This window comes from Leptidea sinapis, chromosome 26 (genome assembly GCF_905404315.1).
Source record: "Leptidea sinapis chromosome 26, ilLepSina1.1, whole genome shotgun sequence".
Taxonomy (NCBI): Eukaryota; Metazoa; Arthropoda; class Insecta; order Lepidoptera; family Pieridae; genus Leptidea; species Leptidea sinapis.
Genome location: NC_066290.1, coordinates 9,744,758 through 9,766,131, shown reverse-complemented (window position 1 = coordinate 9,766,131; position 21,374 = coordinate 9,744,758). Strand labels below are relative to the sequence as shown.

At 35.5% G+C, this 21,374-nt stretch overlaps 1 protein-coding gene across 2 annotated transcripts in view; it reads right to left on the bottom strand.

Moving 5' to 3' along the window:
* LOC126972481 (low affinity immunoglobulin epsilon Fc receptor-like) overlaps positions 1 to 20,254 on the bottom strand; it is a 113,697-nt gene extending 93,443 nt beyond the window's left edge. The window contains exon 1 of one of the 2 annotated variants that reach the window (XM_050819279.1): positions 19,996 to 20,254. In XM_050819279.1, the coding sequence (XP_050675236.1) occupies positions 19,996 to 20,092 (97 nt within the window). In that variant the 5' untranslated portion in view covers positions 20,093 to 20,254. The remainder of the gene's footprint in view (positions 1 to 19,995) is intronic. The other variant, XM_050819280.1, reaches the window with a different exon arrangement.
* Positions 20,255 to 21,374: the final 1,120 nt, after the last annotated feature.

The window sequence follows — 21,374 nt, the reverse complement described above, 5'->3', positions numbered from 1 at the left end:
CGCAATCTGAATCAAATTGAATTATGTTACACGAGACTTATTTCTTTATATGTGCGAAAGGAAAGGCTGGTCTATGCGTCAACACGTGAACGAGTGCTGCTTGTGGTGTCAGATCGACCTGGTATAGTTAATCAATCATTATATTTAATATTTTTATGAAATATTTGATATTAAAAACGCTTTTGACTTTGAACACAGCTTATATATTGGATGCAGCACCTTACAAACTAATTTATTTAAAAAAATTAGCCATAAGTAGGTACATTTTTATTAATTTAGATTATATAGATAGATAATTTATTATATTTCACAATTTACGTCAACTGTTTGACTGCTAGCTTTTAAGTGAATATTTTTTTTACTATTTTCCTCGCAAATTTTATTTTACTAAAACCATTCATGTACAAGGAACTTCCAAACAGAAAATTAACCAAATTGCTTAACAACTTTTATTTTTATTTATAAATCTATATATGTATATAAAAATGAATTGCTGTTCGTTAGTCTCGCTAAAACTCGAGAACGCCTGGACCGATTTGGCCAATTTAGGTCTTGCATTATTTGTGGAAGTCCAGGGAAAGTTTAAAAGGTGAATAAATAGGAAAATGCTGCTAAATTAAATAAAAACAACAAATTTGTTTTTCCTTTGATGTGACCATACATAATTTCTATGAGAGAATTTATTGACGCACAGTTTGACAGTTCTGCTGTGAAACAGTTTCATTACGACAGCAGGGTGCATATTTTACGAAGTAATTTTTGATGTTATATTATTGACAAATTCATATAAAAACATTATTTTATTTATTATATACAGAACAACGTCTGTCGGGTCAGCTAGTATATAATATATAATATGTTCTATCTTATAATACTCATTCTATTCGTGTCAACGGGATGATTGAATTGGCCACCGAAATCAACACGAATTAAAATTTCAATATTTTAATATTAAATTATAGAATTAATTAACAAACCCGTTAAAACAGATTGTTATGCATTAAATGTAGAAACATTTTTAACTTCATCGTAAACTTACGAAATTCAACTTTTAAAATATCACTATTTGGTCTGAATAACTGTATGACTGCTAAGAATCCAACACGCAATAATGATATAAATTATAAACCCACAACATGGTGATTGCATTTTTATACATTTTTTACATAATGTAAGGAAATGTTTATATACAAATATAAATATAAATTATGTACTGTATGAACTACCTACCTACTGTATGTTAATTTTTATTATACAAAAGATCAAGAAAAAAACGAAAGAGCAGTATAACACTACCGGTACCTATCCAGTAGAGGGCAAAAGAAGAAGAACTATACGAAATGGAAAGACGAGCACGGCTTATAATGAGGACGAAGCAGGGGAATCCATTGCCATAGCAGTGGGGTGATATATAATGAAAAAAGTAATAATATGACATAGTAACATAATTAGTTAGTAATGATTTTATATTTTAATAATAATATAAAACTTAATGATCAATTTAATAAATGTAGAAGAAGATTCATAGGTTAATAAGTTAGCTAGAGTTAACAGCTCCTTCATAGGTCTGGGTCTCTAGGACTCACTCAAGCACAAGTTCAATAAATATATTAAAGCTTTTTTGACAAAGAAGGCTTCCTAAAGTATAGTAGATTCTACAGAAGATCATGATGCGTGTCAAGATGGGCCGGGAGTTTCTTATCAGTTCTTCTCCCCGTGTCAAAGCTCCTTTACGAACTGATGGAGCTTCATGATGTTGACCGCATGTTGTTGCAATAACTCCCTATGGTAAATAAATATTATTCTATTCTATTATATTCCTTCAGGACTCTACATTGCTGCCTCGCTACCATTCAATATCCAATCCAAAGCTCATGAACAAACAAGATTTAAAGTGAAAAAGAAAATATGTATATCCATTTTCATCCAGACACAAACTTTTATAAGTTGGGAGTTTAATTCTGAAAATAAAAGCGGTTTGACATCAAACTTATCAGTTGGGAAACATAACGGAATCTAATTCAAACAAAATAAACAATTATTTTGAAAGAATAGCTCAGAACTCAGAGCTAACAGACGCAATATCTTCAAATGTCAGTTATAACGATTCCTAATTATAACGAAGATGTGAGTTAGCCTTGAGATCATCGTGAGAAAGGTTACACTTAGTAAACCAATCACAGTAGGCACAGTCGGTAAGACTATTTCGAATCTCGAAATCTGAATAGAATATATTCTGTAATGTGGACTACACTAGCAGCGCCACACTTTCTGGTGCGGAAATTATATGAACTACTGTCTGTGATCAACTAACTATTCTAACATTTGTATAGAGAATGCGGAATTGTAGACTCGACTGTTTAATTTAGAGATATATGTGTTCTCTTGAGTGCCAACTAATGATACCTCTTTATCACGTATTATAATATCTTTGTTAATATATTGCATACTATATGAATAACAGATATAACTAATAATAGTGTGACGACTCACTGACATGTATCAGGAAACCTTGTACAGTTTTATAACTATTGAATATATATTAATACTTAATGTAATTGTTTTTTTAGTTAAAACATCTATATCTACACTACTATATAAATATGTAGACTTTGTCTGTATGTCCTGTTTAAGTCAAGGATGGCTTGACCGATCTTGAAGAAACAGTCAAATATTTGTGGTTAAGCAAAATAATGATAAACCTTCTTCGAGATAAATCAAACTTTGTTGTACTGGCTAAATACCTTAGATCATTTATACGTCTAGAGAGAGACGACACTATGGCAGCTGTGAAAACGTCGTAAAAAATTCAGCTTAGAACTAACCTCTATTTTGAGCAATTCACGCACACACCACAGTGTCATACAAATCGCGGGTGTAACACGTAGCTTGTCACCTAGACTCTATCTAGACGTATAAATTATCTAAGTCTGTCGTCTGTCGATCGTTTACTCGAAAACATGGCAACCAAGGTTTTATTTAAATTTCGAACTGGCTTGCAAATTGGGAGCTGTTTAGTGAAAAAAAAAAAACAAATGAACACTTCAATTCGGGATTTTTTTTTTATTTTGTTGTTCCTCATTGATTTTGGAAAGTAATTGTATTTGACAAAAAGAGTTCAACTGAAAACAATGAGTGTGGTGATTATTTTAACGCCAGCTGACAAACTATGAGAGTAAATTTTAAGATGCGTGCGCATCACTGTAACACAAAAGTAACAGAGTGAAGTTGGTTCCTAAAATTTGCTGAAGTTTGCGCCATTCCTTATTTTTTTTTTTTGTTTTTTCGTCCATTATTAGGACAGGCAAAGGGTTCAAGCCCGTACAGCCGTATTCGTTACTTAACAATTAATAGTCAAAGCCATCGTTGTAAGATTTTTACAATATTCTTCTTTCTACAAACGTAGAATAGCACGAGGAATAAATAATTTTTAGGATTTTTGCTTTGTTAGGCCAAAGAAGTATTTAAGCAAGTAACTTCTTCCGTGCATACATAAGTACACACACACTTTTTTGAGGTTTTTGTTATGTTTTCATGACTAATCTAATTCAATATTAGTTCAACCAATCATTAAATTTTGCACACTCCTTATCAACGTGTAATATAATCATTAGGTGACATCATATAATCATGAGTTTACCAATGGCAGTTCAATAAAATGTTATATTTTAATATATTAAGTGTTCATTTCGCTGTGTTTTGTTAGTTGGCCTCCAGGACTAACACCCGCCTTAGAAATTGCGTTGAGTTAGGTAAGGAAAGTGAAAACTTAAGGATATTTACAATACCAATAATCAAGACGTGCTTTCCCGGCCCTTGGAATGAGAGAATGCTAAGTGACCTACACTCCGGTTGTATCAAATGCATTCGGCAGAAGATTTCAAAAAGTTAATGAACGAAAAAAAACACATTTATAATAAATGTAACCCCCACTATATTATAAATATCAAAGACTCGTAGAAATATAAAATTGTGTTAATTATACCGCAATCGAGGCTGAAATGAAAACGTTGAAGTTATGCAAAAGTGTGAGGTTTCATAAAAAAAAATCTGTTACCTGTATAATCTGTTCCTACATTAGTAAAAAAAATGTTGATGTTTGATTTTTTTAACAAATTGTTATTTTTTCACTTCTGGGATTTATAATGATACAAATTAAATGTATAACCAAAATGTCTGAACGATGCGGGACTCGATCCCGCACCTCTCGGGCTCCGTCCAAGCGCTCTAACCATCTGAGTCAACTGTTCCAAGTTTGATTTTTTGATAAAAATATCTTCGGCGTTTAAATTTTTTAATTCTGTGGGTCTATTGTGCTAGAGTGCACGTCCTTAGAATCCACTTCCGCGGAGGTGTCGAAGGTGGGACTATTTACTAACGGAGTAAGTTTTCATCTTTACTGCTTGAGACGGTATTTAAACTGGCCTCGTCTATTTATTTGCATCGCTAACACAATAATCACTAACTAATTACATTAAATATTATTCTAAACAAATCTAAATCTAAGTGTTATTATACTTACAGACCACGACTACATGCAAATATTACATACCTACATACTACGCATAAATTTTAAATTTTGTTGTCATTATCATAGAAAGTCAAGTGTAACTTAAAAACTTTCTGTAAACGTACCGTTAATAGAAGTTAAGTTAGACTTGATAAAATTCATTTGATGAACAACCAAAATTTCATTCATTAATTTCATTAATTCTGATATAAGTCCTACCTACTAAACAACTTTCTTCAACCAAATTATTTTAACTATGTTAATATGATCTCGTAAACATATTATTACATTGAATGACAAGTATCTCCTCATGCAAGGCACGTACATATAATTATCTTACAAGATCTATCTAGACCGCACCAAACATAGATTTAATTAAATGCAAAAATGCGAACGACAATTTTTAAGAACCACACCTTGCATCGGTTCTTATAGATCTACTAATAATTTACAATATGCCCCCAATTTTATGTTAGATTAATAATACCATATTATTATTTAATATAATATTATATCGATTAAAAAATATTAGTTCAATATTAGTTTTCACAATAATTTATCTGACTGACGATGTGATTTTAATGTAAGTACTCATAAAGTAAGAATCAATAAAGATATTTTTATTTTTTATATTTTATTAGTTTTCAATATCAGCTAATCAACAATTTAAGATTATTTTGACAGTTTACAGATTGACACATCTGTACAAATTTAGTGTCATCTGTCACACTGCATTTGAATCTAATTTCCAAATCCATACATTAAATAAAACGATTGTCTACCACTATTTATAACATATAGGTAGGTACTTCCCGATTTAAAAATATCAAAACACAATCTCACACTTGGGTTGAAAATAAAAGACTGACAAAACGTTACACAGATCGGCATTTCAATGACAAACAGAATATTATATAACAGAATCAGGATAACATCGATTTCGAATCGTCCGTCATAATAATATTATGTTTGCCATTAAATATTAATTAACCGTTAATAAAATGTTATTTTGATGGTTATTAAAAACTATTATATTTGTCCAAAAAAAAGGAGTCACATTTTCTACAGCAGTTGTGTTCGAAGAACGGATCTCGTTCTTACGTAACCTTCAGGACATTTGCATATCCTGTTTGTCACACTGTTATCGAGTTGGGACCGATTACTGTAGTCCCCACGCCGCGCCGATGTATGGCCCGGCCTAAGATGATCTATCTCTTTGAGGAGGGCTTTTGTCCTCTATCCTCGAGCAGACAGAGGACACAGCCCACGAACTCCAGAGGGTGCGAGGTGTGTGCATCGAAGCTAAATCCCGGAACCCGCAAACCGAGACACGAGTCGATCGAACACCCGTACTGACCGCTTTGAGCACAAACAACCCTCTAATGGAGGTAGAATTAGAGCGGCTCTACCACCACCGCCGCCTTACTGTGTAGAAACGGACTCCCAACTACTAAGGGTTGGAGACAGTATATATGTTACGTGGTTAATAAACATTGTTAGCGTGATCTAGAATTGTATAGAATATATTGTGGTTATCGCTCTCTACAAAAGCAGTGATAGAAGTTAATATATTTAATACACTTTTATTTCATTTTAGGATGATATTAATTATCAAAAAAATGTCAATATAATTGTATTTAAAGCCACGAAGTGGATTGCTTCAGAAAACTTATGATAGAGCCATCTAGTTGTTGTCCGTGTAATCTATGAATGACAATATTTTTGTGTTCCGTATTCATTTAGTTAAATTGCAGTTGCGGTTTTCAAGGAACTTTCTTCCACGTACATCCAAGCTGTGAAGTGACATGACATAAGTACCTTAATAAAAACCGCGTAAACCTTTCTATAAGGCCGGCAACGCTCCTGTGTTTCCTCTAGTATTGCAAGAGAATGTGATCACCGCCGGGGTGATCACTTAACATCAAGTGACCTGTAGGCTCGTCCGTCCTTTTCTTACATAAAAAAACTTCTTTACTTTTAAGCCGTTTAATTATACAAATATGTGGAAACAAGAGAAGAAAAATTTATGAGTAAATAGCAAAAATATTTAGTACCTATATTATAACATAATATTATTTTGAATTAAGAAAATACGTTATATAATTAAATATTATTCGAAAAAATGCTGCTAATTTAAGATAAGAAGGAAGTTATTGCCTCAATGGGTTCTTTAAATATCGAATATTTGAAAATAATAAATACTTCGTAATGTCGTCGTCATGAATCATTAATATTGTAAGTAGGCTTTTTTTTTTAATTTCGCAACAATAACAATATATGTAACATCGTACAATAAAATTTATAATTAAATACCCTGAGGGCGTAGATTTCCTTACCAGTCTGTGGTATCATTAAGAAAATGATTTATGTTATAGTAACCTGTACCACACAAACGTTTTTAACAATTCTTTTGACAATCATTTGGAGTGGAGAAAATAAATGACTTATTATTAGTACTGCTAGATAACTCACAATTATTATAGCTAAGGTTACTTATATTTGTGTTTTTCGTAAAAAAGACAATACATTTTTCGTCAAATTCTATACCATGGTCAGATTACCACGTATAACTAAATTTACCACAGTAACGGTAAGTTTAACGTTTAGAAAAAAAAATTATTGAAGTAGGCGTTACTTTTCGGAAATCCATAATTATTCAAATGATTTGAGTTTTCTTTAGTGGAAAGTCAGTCTAGTGCCAGATTTTGGCGACTCAACATGTCCTGAGGATGCCTCGTGTAGAGGAGAAACACGTGTCTAATTGTTTAAAGACAAATATTGGCGCAATTAACACTAAAGAAAACTCAAATATTTTGAATATCTTTAGGATTTAACAGACGGGCATGACGAGTTGATGGTTTTTTATGTTTCATCACCTCTTAATCAATTTATATATATTCGATTTTATATTCTTCGCAGAAGTGAAGAAATTGTTGATTTATGTTTGTCATTAACCTTTAGATCACAGCACTGCTCGTCTGTTAAGATTAAAGCAGTGACCTTACATTATTTACCGATTTAGCACGAAAGTATAGAATTGCATTCAAACATATTTTTTTGTAACTAGAGCCAGTCAGATGTAAGTTAGCGTGTGGCAAATAAACGCATGATGGATTTGGCCTATGGACTAGCATTCCGTGCCAATAAATAAATTTAAAAAAAAGTTTAACAATAATTCATTCAATGATATTAATATTTAAACAATTAAATATAATAAGAAAAACAAAAATTGCTAGCTGAAGTTTCTAGTCTTCTTTTTTAATTATTGTACACATAAACTACAATACTTCAACGAAAATATAATACGCCAGGATGCTAGAAGCACCGTCATTTTTTAAACAAAGACGAGATAAATATAAGTTAAGCTAAGACACTTTTTCGCGGAAATTACAAAGTATCAATCATTTTTATAGTATCAATAAAGTTTCGGCAACAGTAGTCACAACGATAAAATCATTATAGAGATGATCACGTCCACGAGTGAACTGGACGCGTCACTGAACCACAAGTACACAGAGCTACATCACTAAATTATTGTCTGTTCTACTTAGTATCAATATTTTTGTAGAACATGGTATCTGTTTACTTCAGAAGCAGTTCGGCAATCGGGAGTGCTTTTTCTTACTTCAACCTACTTCAGAAATGTCACCTGCTTATTAAATTAGTATTTTGAAGATAAAAGCTCGGTACATTTATAGACTAATTCCATTCCATGTAGGGATAAAGTGAAGGGGTTCTCATCTTACAAAATATATAATTTAATTTTAAAAAATAGACAAGAATTCACCTCGTAAAAAAGACCAATTTTTAAATCAAATCAAGGATAAATAAATATTTCGCTAAAATTGAAACCTGTTCAAGAATTTGAGCTGGGTAACTTAAGTAGTAAAATAAAAACTAAATCTTTTTAATAAACAAATCCTAAAAGTTAAAAGGTCACACACATTAACGGACAAAAAGTATAAGAGCACCTAGCTATACAATTTATAAGGACTATAACAATTAAATTGGGTTTTAATGGGTGTGTGGGTACCATGATTTGAAATGTCACAGATATTAGTGTTCACAAAAACCTCATAACTAACCTTTATTTATAAGATGGCACCGGTTAATATTCAACTCATAATATTAGAGCTAGAATCTATAGTCGATAAGCGAGTGAGCAAAAAAGATCTTATACTGAATATCATAATATTATATTGGATTTTAAATGACATAATGAACTTTGGCAGCAGCAAACAGAGAAAGGCTAACAGACAAGCGTTGGGGAGAGAAGTTACTATACTATATACAAACGGATAGACAAATAGACCTTGATAGGAAAGGAAAGCGAATGTATTCTTACTGCACTTACAGATTTGAACAACACATACAAGATTTATCAACGAGACGATTAAAAATAAGAAATTGTTATGTTTAACAATTTCTAAGCCTAATCAATAGAGAAGAGAATCTTAAATGGCGACGTGTACTTTTAATTTCAACAAAACAGTTAGCAAAAAAATAATAATGACTATAGTCTGCAAATCCACTCTTGGATTGAAGTATAGATTAGGTACCTTACAAATTAATTATAAACTAATTATAAAGTTATACCTGAGAATAAACCAAAAATATGCAATTTGTTGACTATATCACTGACAACACTGTCAATACAATGATAATTCTGAAGTTGTGAGTTAAGTTAAGTTGTTCAGAGTGAGTTTTACGATGCACACACACCGTCACGCAAACTCGACACCCTGAAGTTAGCTGGTCAACTAGACCATTCGTATCATACTTCAGACTAAATTATGCGATGTAAATAATTCTTTTTTTATATTAAACAAATACTTTATTTTATTTTTAGAATTATTCAATATTATTTTATTATGTAAAGTATGGAAGCTGTTCACTAACTTTAAAAGAATTATAGATTTCATTTTAAAATAATATATACATTTCCGTTAATAGCGACATCTGTAGTGTGGTATAATTTTTTTTTGCTGAAGTGAAGAATATTTAAATAATGTAGGTTTTCGATAGATGGCTCTTGTTCTGAAGTACAATAATGTAAAAAAAAACCCTACCTATAATAATTGTCAAGTATTTTGAATGCCATTAGATAAATTAATGCTATCTATAATGTCAGTATATAAATAATTAACGTATATAAATAATTTAATGATATTTAAAATAAGCGTTATTTTAACTAAATTGTGAGGTATAATATTATTTTGATTACCTTCTTTACGTAAAACAGTTGTCTTGTTACGCCAAAGAAGTATTAAGTATCTTCTTCCGTGCGAACACTAGGTATTACACACACACTTTATTCAAATGAATCAATATTAATATAGAATAAATAGTATGAAATTGCCGTTTTATTGTAATACGTAGGGACTTCGAATTGACATAGAACCTTCATGGTTTGAGATTTTTGAGTGAAACTTTTTTCACATTGTAACTACCTATGTAGTACTTCTATTAAAAAATGTGCAATTATTGACTTTCAGTAGTTGTTATTTTTATCCAGCTTAGACAAGAAAGATACTTCGAAAATTAGAATGATTTTTGAATACGAGTTCCGACGCGGAGCTAACGCAACAGAAACAGCTCGCAATATCAATGTTGCGTTTGGAGAGGGGACTGCCGCAACTGCCGAATGAACGCAATATGCGATTTTGGTTTTAACGCTCTCGTGATGGAAACTTTGATATAAACAACGAACCACGTGAAAGACACGGGTTAATAACAATGAATTGAAATATATGGTAGAAGACGATCCGAGCCAAACTACCCAGGAATTAGCGGCATGGTTAAACGTTACCTTACCAACAATATTGACTCATTTGTGTCAAATCAATAAAATAAAAAAATGTGAAAAATGGGTGCTCATGATTTGACTGATCTGCAGAAAGAAACGCGTGTTGAAACTTGTATTGCCTTGTTAAATCGATACAGATATGAAGGAATATTGGATCGAATTGTGACATGCGATGAAAAGTGGATTCTATACGATAACCTAAGCGAAAACTGCAATGGCTGATCTGCAGAAATGGCTGATCGGTCAGAAGCCGCAATAGTGTCCTAAAGCAAAGCTTACCTATAAAAAGGTAATGGTAACTGTTTTGTGGTCTCACCATGCTGCTATTCACTACAGCTTTCTCCGATCTGGTCAAGCAATAACGGCAGATGTCTACTGTGCCGAACTCCGAACAATGATAGCACAACTATCAGTGAAACAGCCCCGACTCACGAGTCCTCACTATTATTGCTCCATGATAACGCGTGATCTCACGAGACACCGTTTTAACTCTACTGCAATTAGAAACCATTCGTCACCCTCCGCCAGACCTTGCTCCAACGGACTACCATTTTTTTCGTGATTTGGACAATATTCTACGTGATAAATACGTGGTTTCTTTTCGGGAGGCAGTACAAAATGCTTTCACACGGTTTGTCGAATCTAGATAAAATGGTAATAATTTTGATTAAATACATATTATCTTAAACTTAATAAAATAAAAACAAATTTTTTCAGTATAAATCGGCAATTTCATACCTCAACCCCTAATATTAGTACAATGGAATTATTTCAGTCAGTCTTCAGTCTACCTAGGTAATAAAAAACTGTTTCAAAATTGTGCACATGGTAGTCTTAAAAAAAAATAACAAAATACAACCGTTTCAAAAACATTATTTCAAAACAATATATATGATACTCGTATGTACTAAGAAGTATAAAAATAATTTGCGTATGTTTATACAATCTAATTAATTAAAAGTTATTTTTGGAATCGGTGTCCTTCCGCCGCGACCCGCTCTTGCCTCTCGCCTCCTCACGACTCAAGCACATCTCACCTATAACTATGTATGTAGTAACAAACCTATCTTGGATGACACCAACTCCAATAATTACAATAATCGTAACTTGAATAAGATTAATTGAAGAGTTCCGTTTCTTTGTCATGGATTCCGTAATCAGAACCTAACCAAACTATTCTACCAAATCTATCTTTGAATTATATCCTTTCCAATAAAAAAAGAATCATCGAAATCGGTTGGCGCAATATTGAGTTATTCGTAAATTTATCATCCACTTTGCTATACGTATGTATAGCAAATTTTAGACTTTTATGGTTTTCTCATGGATGCCATTGTCAGATCTGGACCAAAATACAATGAGACCACACGGCAAGCACCAGCTTTCAAATAAAAAAAGAATTATCAAAATCGGTTCATGCGAAAGTTTTGAGGTAACAAACATAAAAAAAATACCGACGAATTGAGAACCTCCTCCTCTTTTGAAGTCGGTTAAAAAAAACGCTAAAACAAATGCAAATGAATTAAACAGGTATAATAGGTAGGGACATTGTTTGGAGACACACCTATAGATTAACACAAAGAATAATGAAAATAATCCGATGGTAAGTAGTAATCGAACTATTATTTTAAAAATCCTCTATAGTTCTCAATTTTAAATTAAATAGCATTGAATGATTAAAACTTATAAATAAACCAACGTGGTCGTTACAAAAGAAAAACTAGAAACAATGTGGTTTTGCAATTTTAGAGAAGACCCTGTATGTTCACATAAGGCAGGAAACTTTCATAAATATACTGGAACATGGAAAGCATAAAAATTCCTGGACCAGTTCTCCAAATTTAGAATGTGAGGTTTTTACGTCTTAAGACTAGCTTTTTCTTTGCATAACTTGTTTTTTGCGTATTAATTACAATATAATTAATAGTATAGTTTTTACAGAAATGAAGACTTAGAAGGGCTTAAATAATTTTTGAAGAATTTCATCAAATAAATGTATTTGTTTCATTTTTAAAATTAAGAAGGTACCACAATGATGATGATTGATGACAAACCCAATCATAATATAATATATGTCCACATTTTGAATAAAGTTAATGGTATGAAAGTGCTTCATAGGCACAAATTTAAACAGATTTTTCTTTGATGTAATAAAATCATAGTCTTAAATTTATGACAAACAATGAAAAATAGAAAACTTTTTCACCTTTAGATAATTTATTGAATTAGCTGTTATATTGCGGAAACCCATAATTACCCAAATTTTTGAGTTATCATGAGTTGTTTCCGCTACTATATTTCGACTTCAATCAATTCGCCACGTGTTTAGCGAAGCATCCTCAGGAGATATTCACTCGCAAAATTCTGTCACAAGACAGTTTGAGATAAATTTTTTGGCACGAGGCCAGAATTTGGCGAGTCAAAAAATTCGGTACCTAATAATATGCACCTCGGTGGGCGAGACCGACTCGCACTTGGCCGGTTTATAATAATAGTTGTAGCTACTCTTTCTGCTCTATGTGATATCCATAAAATATCTGTGAAACTTCAGCATTTAAATAAACAAAACGATACAAATGTATTTAAATATTAATATTAACATAGTATTAATGTTTGACAAACATTTAAAATATTCTTAGTTTTTTTTGCCTGAGGTATCGTTTTCACCAGTCGATGAATAAATTAAATCCTAATATTGCAATCACAATAATAGTTATATTTATTGAATCACAATATCTGTCAAGGCCCGACGTTTTTTGTCCCAGTCTTTTGAATATTAATCGATCAATTTATCTTCGCTTTTTACATTTTTTATAAAAGGTGGCAAAAAAGAAATACTGCTTGGTTGGCACTGTAAAATATAAATAGATGAAATATTTTATTTTGTTTTCAATTATTACAGTCAAACAAAAATATCACCATCCTGTGTAGCAGATCGCGGAATGCCTGATACTTCATTTGTTTGCAGATTATGGATTTTTTTTATTCTTACATAAAATTCTTAATTAGTTTATAATATTATAAAAAGCATTCACGTTAATCTGTTTATTAATTTATTTGGTATTACGTCTACCAGCAGTTATTATAAAAAAGCAACATAAGTGTACTTATCTATTGCTAATTATTATAGGTCAACACCATATGCATTGGTACTAACTGTACCTAGGTAAGATTTAATGTATTACTTATACATTACTTAATTATTATTGTGTATCTATACATTTAATAATGAATGTAAGTAATATAATTAAAGTTACCAACACAAAATTAAATACAGCTTCGATGATAAGTGATCAAAAAATAACAATTAGACATAAAGTTAAGGTTAAAAAACATATATTGAAATATTTACAAAAACGAAAATATTATAGTTATGATACATAATATACAGATTTAGCTTAATATTTGTCACCAAAACTGGAATTTACTTTATTATATTTATTTTAAGCAATCTCATGTTCTTCCTAAATCTGGACAAGGAACCGTGATGAATGTTAACAAACGAGCATATATTGTTTAACATAATACTATGTTATTGTAAATATATTTATATGTTATAATATATACTAGCTGAGCTGACAACTAATTTCCCGTGCCCTCATCTTTTTTTTTTTTTTTATGGAATAGGAGGACAAACGAGCGTACGGGTCACCTGGTGTTAAGTGATCACCGCCGCCCACACTCTCCTGCAACACCAGAGGAATCACAAGAGCGTTGCCGGCCTTTAAGGAAGGTCTACGCGCTATTCTAGAAGGTACCCATGTCGTATCGTCCCGGAAACATCGCACAAGGAAGCTCATTCCACAGCTTCGTGGTACGAGGAAGAAAGCTCCTTGAAAACCGCACTGTGGAGGACCGCCACACATCCAGATGGTGGGGATGATATCGTAACTTTTGGCGTGACGTGCGAAGGTGAAATTCGGCGGCAGGAATCAGGTTGAACAGCTCTTCGGAACACTCCCCGTGATAAATGCGGTAGAAGACACACAATGAAGCGACGTCTCTACGCAACGCCAAGTGATCCAGCCGTTCACAGAGTACTGGGTCCCCGACAATTCGAGCTGCTCTGCGTTGCACGCGGTCGAATGGATCGAGCTGATACTGGGGCGCGCCAGACCAGAGATGACAGCAATACTCCATGTGAGGCCGGACTTGCGCTTTGTAGAGCGCTAGAATGTGGGCCGGCTTGAAGTATTGCCGTGCTCTATTTATGACGCCCAGTTTCTTTGAAGCCAGTTTGGCTTTGCCCTCCAGATGGCCACGGAATTGGCAATTGCTCGAGATTTCGAGACCCAGTATTCCAATACTAGGCGAGGCTTTAAGGGAAGTGTTCTCGAAGAGCGGTGATACAGCAAATGGGGTTTTTTTAGTGGTAAACGCGCAAACTTGAGTTTTCTGGGGGTTAAATTGGACAAGGTTCAACTCATTCCGCGACCTTCTCGAGAGAGGACTCGATAGAAGACACAAGTTTCTCCCGGCACTGGTCGACGTTTTCCCGAGAGAGACCTGCATGGCCCGTGTATACGGCATCACCAGTGCTGTCGTCTGCATAGCAATGCATGTTGGCGGTGTCCAACATATCATTGATATGCAGAAGAAACAGCGTGGGAGATAGCACACAGCCTTGGGGCACTCAGCGTTCACGGGCTTGGGATTCGAGCAATAACCGTCGATAACGACCTGTATGCTGCGTCCAGTGAGGAAGCTGGAGGTCCACTTGCATAAGCTCTCGGGAAGCCCAAAAGTTAGAAGTTTTGCGAGGAGCGCCTTGTGCCATACACGATCAAAGGCCTTCGCTATATCCAGACCAACTGCAAGGCCTTCCCCCTTGCTTTCAATAGCCGCCGCCCATCTATGTGTTAGGTATACCAGAAGATCGCCAGTCGACCGACCATGGCGAAAGCCGTACTGCCGGTCGTTGATCAACTGGTGACCCTCAAGGTATACCAAGAGCTGGCGGTTAATTATGCTCTCCATGATTTTGGAGAGTAGGGAGGTAATAGCAATAGGCCTGTAGTTTGCCGGATCCGAACTGTCTCCTTTTTTTGGGATCGGATGGACAAGGGCTGACTTCCATGAATCAGGGACTACGCCTTTTGAATAAGAGTGCCGGAATAAACGCGTTAGCACCGGCGTCAACTCAGGGGCACACGTTCTAAGCACGGTTGGAGAAATGCCATCCGGCCCGCTCGACTTCCTGACGTCCAACGAAAACAGAGCTCGCCTAACAGTTTTCTGTCGGAACTGTACTTCAGGCATGGAGCTCTGACACCGCGGGATGGTCGGCGGTGTTTTTCCGTTGTCGTCAAGAGTCGAGTTGGAGGCAAACAGAGTGCACAGGAGATCGGCTTTCTCTTTTGCCGTATGAGCCAGGGTGTCATTCCTCATGTGCAACGGCGGCATGGACGGCTGGTTGAAGTTACTAAGAGCAGCTTTCGACAACGAACAGGACTCGCGTGTTCCGGTCGGGTAACTGGAAAGCTGCTCTCCAATTTTGACGACGTGCTTCGATTTCGCACGGGCGATTTGCCGCTTAAAAAATCTGGAGGCACGGTTATATTTCCTCTTCAGAACTTTGCAGTTCGGATCCTTTGAGCCCAGCGCCGCAACCCAAGTTCAATACGCCTGTTTTTTGCAGTCAGATGCTGCTTTAATGCAAAATTATGCACAGATCGCCCTGCGTAGTCTGTGGTACGTGATCCAAGCCATTCGGCATTGTGCCCGTTGAAATCACCCAAGACTACGATTTCAGCGGAGGGGATCTGAGCAAGCACGTCATCAAATACCGCTTGAACGCAGCCCATGAGGTGATCCGTTTCTGCGTTACCACTATGGGACCTGTAGACACACGCATAGATGCGGACGTGGTCCTCTAAATCTACGCGGAGCCAGAGAGTAGACAGGCCCCTACCCTAAAAATTGCCGAGACGGTGACAGCAGATATCCTCCCTAACGTACACACATACCCCGGCATGAGGCACGAAATTATGCTCAATTTTGCACCCGGGGTACGTTAAATATGACGTATCGCTAGGTCGAGATATCTGCGTCTCCGTAAGGAAACACAAGGCCGGCTGCGCCGTCTCAAGGTGGTGGTGGACGGCGTTTAAGTTGGAGTGAATTCCCCGGATGTTACAAAAGTCCACATTAAGCGTGGAGCGGGGTGCCGTGGTGTTGCTGCCCTGTTTGTCCTGTGACATACGCGGTACTGTGCGCGGTACGCGGTAATGCTCGGGGAGGGATTCTCCGGCTCTACAAGAGCCGGTACCCTCCTGGGGTAATTTCTCTTTAAATACCGCTCTCATATTTTGTTGGGGAGGCGGGGGGGGGGGGGGGAAGGACGGGGGGAATGGCCTCCGGTCCTCGACACTAACCTATGCGAAACATAGCGGCACTAGGCCGCTACTTCACGCCGGTATTCTGTGCGAGTGTGGTAAGTAACCCGGACGAGTCTGGCCCGATTGTGCTGACGTCATAAGACAGCAGCGTGACTCTCCCACTTTCAAAAAGCCCTTAGTCGCCTCTTACGACACCCTTGGACCTGGGACTACTCTATTCTTGTTACGCCCCGGGGCAGCACAGGGCATCTCAGTTGCTTTACTGAATTGTTGTTATTGCGAATATAAAAATATTTCTAAGACAAAAAAATATAGATTCCGGATAAGTAATCACCAACATATCGTTACCTACTTAATGTTATTAGTAGTGGTAGTCAGAAATGTAACAAACACAGGTATTAAACGTTTTTCGATACAACTTAGCCAAGAGCGAAATACAAACATTAATGTATTAATTTACATTATTTTATTTCATCATCATTGACGTATATATAATAAACAACTCGACTCACAATCACGATCAAAAATTGTCTGAAGCAAAGCTCTGCCTAATGTATGTGTATATTAGGCAGAGTTTTGTTTCAAACAGATAACAAAGTGTTCAGTGACAAACTGTCCAAATAACAGCTAATCCAAACTAAAAAAAAGGATGGAGTGTCGTATTTCAGGTAAGTGCCACTTTAAATTAACAAAAGTATGTCACTAAGTTGACTCATTTTGCTAAATAAATAAATTTCAGTTGTTAGAACAAAATGTTCGTGCCTCGTGTTCGTGTCCGTCTAGCGCGCGACGTAGTGTTACTACTTCTAATGAGCGTATACAATAGACTGTGAACATTACTGCGACGAATTAATATGTTAATTCGAATGAATGTTTAAATGTTACGAATATACAACGCCGCACGAAGATTTTTTCAGACCTTTTAACAGGCGATTTGTAGTCTAGTTGCTTGTATATAAGCAATCCACTATAATTAGGTATGTTTTAGATTGGTTGCAACCAAAGTTTCGTTATGGACTTATAACCAAACTTTTGGAGGAGGTAATTATTGAGAACGTTACAATAAATTTAAGTTTTTTATTCAAGATTTTAGTCTCATCCACGACAGTGCGACAGAAATATTGTTTTGATTATTTTAAATGTGATTACTGATGATAATAACCTGGAGCTATAAGACTACAGGATATCCTTTCATTACATAACTTCAATGATAATACTTAATTTATGACGAGAAACTCAATAATACCTACTGCTAATGTCAATATGTAAACAGTAATAAGCTTGTTCGTAAGAGAAATCGCAGTCAGTTCTATCACCAAAAGTAAAAGTTTTATACCGGAGTCGGCTGCCGAAAACTGAGACACATAATGACGGCCAATCGTTATATAATATTGAAATACAACGATAAACGTTATTCATGGCTTGAGCGTATTTAAATTGCAACGAGATTTTTATCTTTTATTCAACTATAGTAAGTTTATCTTAGCTTACAATAGGCCGGTTCTGTGTGTCAATAGCGAAACTGATTGTTAACTAACCATCAAATCGACACTAATCAAGCTTTTTTTTTTATTATAGGAGTCAAACCGGAAGAAGGGGAGGAGAGACATCGCGCCAGGTGTCAAGTCTGCCTTGTTTGAAGGACGGGATAAGGACCGTAGAGCAGGAGGCATCTTAATTCGTAAACATTGATCACGTGTGTTGTATCTGTCATAGCCGTGTAATAAAAGAGATACAGTACACTTGTCGGATTATGTATTCTTGAATTAGGATTCCATATATATATGTAGATATACTTATATAGGCCACATATGCTTGAAGTTTATTATCCAAACTCAAATCGTATGATATTGTTTAATTATTGTGGGAGTCATTTGAGTGTAAGGCTATGTTGTCCTATTTTACGCTGTACGCGAGGTCTCGTTACGCCGTACGCTGCGTCACAATGCTTACTATATAAATGTACTGTTGTGGTCTTTTTCACACGTCGACGCTGGCGTGTTGACGCCGTACGCGGCATCCGAACACCGTGCGCCGCCTCTAGTCATTACGAACCATTGCAGCGTGAAGGTCGTCGCTCGCGTCACACAAAATGATGAGAGGTTTGATAAAGGAAAAGGCGAGTTGTTGATTGAATCAGTAAAATGTTATAATGTGATAAGAATCATAAAAACAATATTTATAAGCATCAATGTTGGAAAAAAATTATTGTTGCAGCCACTGAGCCACCTGCGTCACGCCAGACGTATTGACCGCCGACGCTGTGCGTTGCGTCCAGACGTTTGAAGCCACGGAATTGAACGTTGACGCTAACGCCAGACGCCGCGTACGGCATAAAAGTTTTATCTTTTGTTTACGTCAACGAGGTTGAGGGATAACTAGATGGTAGTAGATAGGTAAGTGAGCAACACAATTTCAAACAATTTAATTTCAGAAACAGTTCTTTTCAGAAATAAGATGTAATTAATATAATATGATACATTAATTATATAGAGATACAAAGAGAACTTAAAATAAAGAGTTCTTTTTTTGCGATGTACTTTTTATTCAAATCTCTTCCATAATAATCATAAAAGTTTAACCACTTGATTTGCTTTCGTAAATAAATAATTTGTTAAGTAACATAATATATTATATACCAACCGTATATATCGTTCCTATATTGTTATTGTTACAATACCTGGAACAAGACGCAAAAAAGAGCGGGAAGATATTTGTATATATCTGTCAAACAGAATTTGTTTTGAGATGTCTTAAGAAAAAAATAACATCAAGAATTATTTCATAAAATATGCTCCGTCTTAGCTGTTGTTATAATGAAATTGTTAATAAATTCTCTCATGGAAAATATTATGTCCATACAAAATAAATATTGGAAATAAAAATAACTATGGGTCCCAAATCAAAATAAAATCTATCCTATCTCTCAGGTTGGACTAAACTGCACTCCATGAAGTTAATATTGGGACATCAGGACACTGGATTTATATACATAATAATATTATAATTACGTAATATGTAATAGTAACTTTATTCTTCACACAAACTTAACATGACATATGTGTGATATTTTTATATACTAATATCAAATCCGTTAAGTAAGACACTAAGTGAAGTGAGTTGTATACGTCGCCTATAACTTAATCCAATAAGCAAACGCGGTGAAATAGGCACCACATAAGTATAATCCTATTTAAACTATTGACTTAGAAAATATTATGTAAATCTTTTACTTGTCGCGTTACAGACAAAGCATTTTAAAACAAATAAAAAAGAAGAAAGTTTTTTTTTGAGTGAAAAATATGAATAACTATTCAGTCACAAAAAAAAATATTACTTACCAACATCACGAAGATTATTCGACGATTTTTGTGCACTGGCAAGTAAAACAAGGGAAATGAGCGTAACACTAGGAACGTGAGTAAGGAAGAACTTCATTTTAAATAAAATCACTACGAATATTAAGGCACGCGAAAATAATACAATTAATTTTGAAATTTGATTTAAATACGATTCATTTTCGCGTGGAGGGCTCGAGTTGCGAAGCGTGCGTCGCGGACTTCGGAAAGAGCGGCTACTGAGAATATAGAGTTGGAAACGTGCGCCGACGCAGTGCGGAGAGAGAGTGCGGGAGTGACCAGTGACCAGTGACCAGTGGCCCCGGGCCCGCACTCCGCAGTAGCATCGGGTGGCTGGTTATTACTTATATGACTTTGAACTTATACCATGAATAGATACTACTACTATCAATGTATCAGCTAATTATATATTATAAATACAAATGACGCTGTTGCTCCTACTCCCATATCGTAACTTTTGATAAAATTTTCCTACTGACTTGACTGTGATTCGCTGCCTATCGCAATTTGTGACAGAATCAAATGATAATAATTATTATAATATTAGAGTACACTATCGCATTAGGGCTCCCCTGGACGGACAGTGTACATTGTGGTATAACAAATAAATAAATAAATCTTTATCACGTGAATCAAGTAGGTACACGTTGTCAGGGAAGTAAATTATATAAAGCACATTTATCCAGAAATTTAGAAGAAGAAGAGCTAGAGAGTGTGATATAAAGCCACGGGTGCAGCTAGTTAAATATGATTCCTAACCATGACTAACAATAATATTCCCCCCCCCCCCCCCCATTCTCTTTCGGCTCGACTTATCCCGCTACACGGGGTGGGCTTTTCCAGATTCGCGGACCAGGTGGTCTGAGGTCTTGCTCACTTTATGATAGCCATAGAAAGGCACTTCCTCACGACATTACCAGTGGGAGACACCTTTCCACAGGATGCCGGCTAGTTTATGGGTACCACAACGGCGCCTATTTCTGCCGTGAAGCAGTAATGTGTGAGCATTATTGTGTTTCGGTCTGAAGGGTGCCATAGTTAGTGAAATTATTAGGCAAATGAGACTCAACATCTTAAGCCTCAAGGTGACGAGCGCAGGCAGGGTGCATCAATTACCATCAGCTGAACGTCCTGCTCGTGGCGTCCCTTATTATCATAAAAGAAAAAAAAGAACATGATCCTCGGTTCTAAGCATAGCATGACCGTACCATGTCCGTCTGGACTCGCTCAGTTTGACCGTTATCTTTGCAACTTTGAAAATGCCCTGATGTACTTATTGCGGTCCTTGTCTGTGAGTGTGACTCCTCCTGCCCACCGAAGTAACGCGTGTCTGTTGTGTGAAGCTTTAGTTCATGAGTCTT